This window comes from Alosa sapidissima, chromosome 16, assembly GCF_018492685.1.
Source record: "Alosa sapidissima isolate fAloSap1 chromosome 16, fAloSap1.pri, whole genome shotgun sequence".
Lineage (NCBI taxonomy): Eukaryota > Metazoa > Chordata > Actinopteri > Clupeiformes > Clupeidae > Alosa > Alosa sapidissima.
Genome location: NC_055972.1, coordinates 4657701 through 4662024, shown reverse-complemented (window position 1 = coordinate 4662024; position 4324 = coordinate 4657701). Strand labels below are relative to the sequence as shown.

General features: G+C 43.1%; 1 protein-coding gene across 2 annotated transcripts in view; it reads right to left on the bottom strand.

The window, feature by feature from the left end:
- Positions 1 to 1103: 1103 nt before the first annotated feature.
- zgc:171482 (zinc finger protein) overlaps positions 1104 to 4324 on the bottom strand; it is a 38469-nt gene continuing 35248 nt past the window's right edge. For both annotated transcript variants that reach the window (XM_042065341.1, XM_042065340.1), the window contains exon 7: positions 1104 to 2398. In XM_042065341.1, coding sequence (XP_041921275.1) covers positions 2377 to 2398 — 22 coding nt within the window. In that variant the 3' untranslated portion in view covers positions 1104 to 2376. The remainder of the gene's footprint in view (positions 2399 to 4324) is intronic.

The window sequence follows — 4324 nt, the reverse complement described above, 5'->3', positions numbered from 1 at the left end:
TGTGTGTGTGTGAGTGTTGAATGCTAGTGTAGGTTATGTGTGTGTGTATGTGTGAGTGTTGATTGCTAGTGTAGGTTGTGTGTGTGTGTGTGTGTGTGTGTGAGTGTTGAATGCTAGTGTAGGTTGTGTGTGCATGTGTGTGTGTGCATGTCGTGTGTGTGAGTGTTGATTGCTAGTGTAGGTTGTATGTGTGTGTGTGTGTGTGTGTGTGTGTGTGTGTGCATGTCGTGTGTGTGTGTGTTGAATGCTAGTGTAGGTTGTGTGGAGTTAAAAACAGTTCTGACCTTCTCTGCTGCTCTAGAGGAATCCCAGTCAGAGTCAGCAGTTCATCATCAACACTTTATTATGAACAATTATCTCCAAGTCATGTCAATCTACTGGATAACTTTCTTTACACACACACACACACGTGCACACACATGCACACACGCACGCATACACCAGAGGCGATTGCTCTAAGACTACAGGGGAAGCTCAGCCTCCTCTAAAATACCACGGAAAATCACATCAAATAACACTATCACATTAGCTTCTAGCCTACTATTCCAACTACAACATGCTGAAAACATGTTCATTTTCATGGCTAGTTTGTTCAGCAATAAGGCTTTGCCGGTCATATATTGTGATTTCGCACCCGTAATACATTGCTGTGACGACACGATCCATCAAAAAACCATGCAAAAAACCCATAGACGCTCGGCTTCACTGGACTTTCAATGGCACTAAAGAGTGGGCTGATCTCAGTGCAGAAAAGCTAGATCTTTATTGGACAAACACCACAAAATCGTCATTTCCAGGGAAGCCCGGCGTCTCTGGGAGTGAATGGGACAGTGGGATGGCCCGGACGCCGAGCTTCTGTATGATGATTTGAGGAACCGTCATAGAGGCTGGATTTTTTTGATTGACAGCATTTCGCGATCTGACAGGAAGTGGTTCAAGTTCAAGGGATGCGTTAACGTTAGTGTTGGCAGGTGAAGTCAAGAGACAAAGGCAAGTTGCAGCTCAAATTCTCATAATTCGTGAGCAATACAGTCAGTTTCTATTTGTCTTTGTAAATAGCATACTGTAAATAAAACCGTAATGTGGAGTTACAGAGTTTGTGACTTGCTTTTGTTTCAGTTGTGTATTTAGGCTAAGTTAGGTAGCGCGCTATATAACGGTGTAGGCTACATTATGCTAATGTTTACTTGAATTTTAAAAGCCCACCAGGGGAGATTAAAAATAAAACAGCAAGGCAGATGAACGTACACAGAGAAATAACTCTAGAAGGCTAGGACCTAGCCTAAACTCCCTCAAGCTGCCATGTCTGCCATGCTAACTCTATAGCTGTTTGGTCTATTCTGGGTTTTGGGATCATTTTTGCCCTCAAAGAACAATATAGCACCTTAATAGTATTAATTTAATAACTGACAATTTTTATCAGAGCTTCCCCTATTGCAAAGAGCAGCAACCGCCACTGGCATACACACACACACACGCTCACACGCACATGCACGCATATACACACATGTGCGCTCACACGCTCTAACGCGCACACACACACACGCACGCACAGTGCATAGAGCTACAACATCCCAACATTTGCATAGAAATTCACAAAGAAAACAGCAAACTAAACAGCACCTGCCAGAGAGGGCGGACACTAGGACCCAGCAGCTAACCAAACAGCACCTGCCAGAGAGGGCGGACACTAGGACCCAGTGGCACTCTCTATGTACTCACAGAGACATGGCACGGCACCAGACGATAAACACATCAAATGAACAAAACACACTCATCAAACTTCAACAGATTTCTTTTCATGGGTGTCATGGAAGTGTGTGTGTGTGTGTGTGTGTGTGTGAGAGAGAGAGAGAGAGAGCGAGAGAGAGAGAGAAAGAGAAAGAGAGAGAGAGAGAGAGATTAAAAGAGAGAAGTGCCAAATGTGAAAGGTTATTTACAGAAACCCAGTCTGTGTATTTTGTGTGTGTGTGGCTGTGTAGATGCTTTGCATTGGTGCAGGTGTTTACTGTGTGTGTGTGTGTGTATGTGTGTGAGAGAGAGAAAAAAGAGTATTATGTGTATTTGTGTGTGTGTATGTGTGTGAGGCTCTTGTGAGGTGAGAGCATTTAGTCCACATAACAAGAACTATGACATCATCAGGCATGTTGCTGGTACCCCGAGTGACATCATCAGAAGTCGACGCAGGAGCTGGAACTGGACTTCATGCTGAAGGTTCAAGGGGGAGTTAGAGTTCACACACACAGACACAGACACACACACACACACACACACACACACACACACACACACACACACACACACACACACAACATGAGATGTTCTTATACACATGGCCTGCAGAGTTGTGATGTCCTCATCAGTGTGTGTGTATCATCACTGCTGGTGTTGCTTCAGACTAAAGGAAAGACACAAGAAGACAACACACCAATGAACTTAAAGCTCAGACCACTCCTGTAATAGTCTATTTATATAATGTTACAGTACACTCCTGTAATAGTCTATTTATATAATGTTACAGTACACTCCTGTAATAGTCTATTTATATAATGTTACAGTACATTCCTGTAATAGTCTATTTATATAATGTTACAGTACATTCCTGTAATAGTCTATTTATATAATATTACAATGAACTTAAAGCACAGTACACTCCTGTAATAGTATAGTTATATAATATTACAATGAACTTAAAGCACATTCCACTCATGTAATAGTATATTTATATAATATTACAATGAACTTAAAGCTCAGCACACACACACACACACACACACACACACATACAGTAACTGAAAGGTACTTGAAGAGCTAGTTCAGCTACTTTTTTTGCACATTCACGTTCCCACAGTGTGATCTGAACTAATATGATCTCTGACAGAAGATCAGATTTGCAAACGTGCACGGAGACACACACACACACACGTGCGCATGCATGCGCACACACACACATACACGAAAACACTTTGACTTGTATCATACAAGTAAGATTTTGTTGTCATGGTGACAGCAGAGCTGGCAGAGATAAAGAGAGATAGACAGATATATATATATATGCTTTCAGTCTATATATATAATATGAGCTCTCTGTCTATATATAAACGATGAGCTGTCTGTCTATATAATATGATAGGGAGACACAGATAGTGTGCGAGTGCAAGGAGGTTGAAGATGAAATCTACTTCAGAAATGCCCCAATGACCTTTCACTTGAAATGTGGAGAAAAGAAATCCTCTTGGGAGGTGAGGAGCAGACATTATAGCTGACAACTCAGTTTGTACACACACACACACACACACACACACTCAAGGATAAGGTGCAGATCTCCTTCTCATCTCAATTAGTTGACTTTCAATTCTGTTATTTTTCTTTTTAGGGACAAAGGGAGGGGGAGGGAGAGAGGGAGAGGGAGAGAGGGGAAGAGAGGGAGAGAGAGAGAGGTAGAGAGAGAGAGGGAGAGAGGTAGAGAGAGAGAGAGAGAGAGGGAGAGAGAGGTAGAGAGAGAGAGGGAGAGAGAGGTAGAGAGAGAGAGGGAGAGAGGTAGAGAGGGGAAGAGAGGGAGAGAGAGAGAGGGAGAGAGAGGTAGAGAGAGAGAGGGAGAGAGGTAGAGAGGGGAAGAGAGGGAGAGAGAGGTAGAGAGAGAGAGAGAGAGAGGGGAAGAGAGGGAGAGAGACAGAAAGAGAGGGAGAGAGAGGGAGACAGAGGTAGAGAGGGGAAGAGAGGGAGAGAGAAAGGGAGCGAGGGACATGGGGGGGAGGGGGGGCTGATGGAAAGATGAAATGTGACATTATTTCATCTCTGATACATTTTTACTTTTTGGTTTTAATGTATTTTATTTCAGGTTTATTTGATATGGACATTGCACATTAATAAACATGAAATGTTTATGGCTATTTTATCTCCATGGACCGCTGTACAGTATAGTATATAGTAACCAGCTCATAAAACAAATAGGCAGCATACATTAAAGGGGGAAAATGTGTGTGTGTGTGTGTCTGAACATACATGTGTATGTGTGTGTGAGCATGTGTAACTGTGGCCATGTAATGTTTGGGAGTGTGTGTGTGTGTGTGTGTGTGTGTGTGTGTGTGTGTGTGTGTGTGTGTGTGTGTGTGTGTGTGTGCATGTGTGAGCGGCCAATCGTCTGTCAGAGGAAATCTCAACTCACCTGAGATACTAGCCCTGATATAGGGTGATATATCGCTAGATATAAGGTGACCTCTCCTACCCTACTTTCACACACACTAACACACACACACACACACACACACACACACACACACACACACACACACACACACACACACACACACACACACACAGG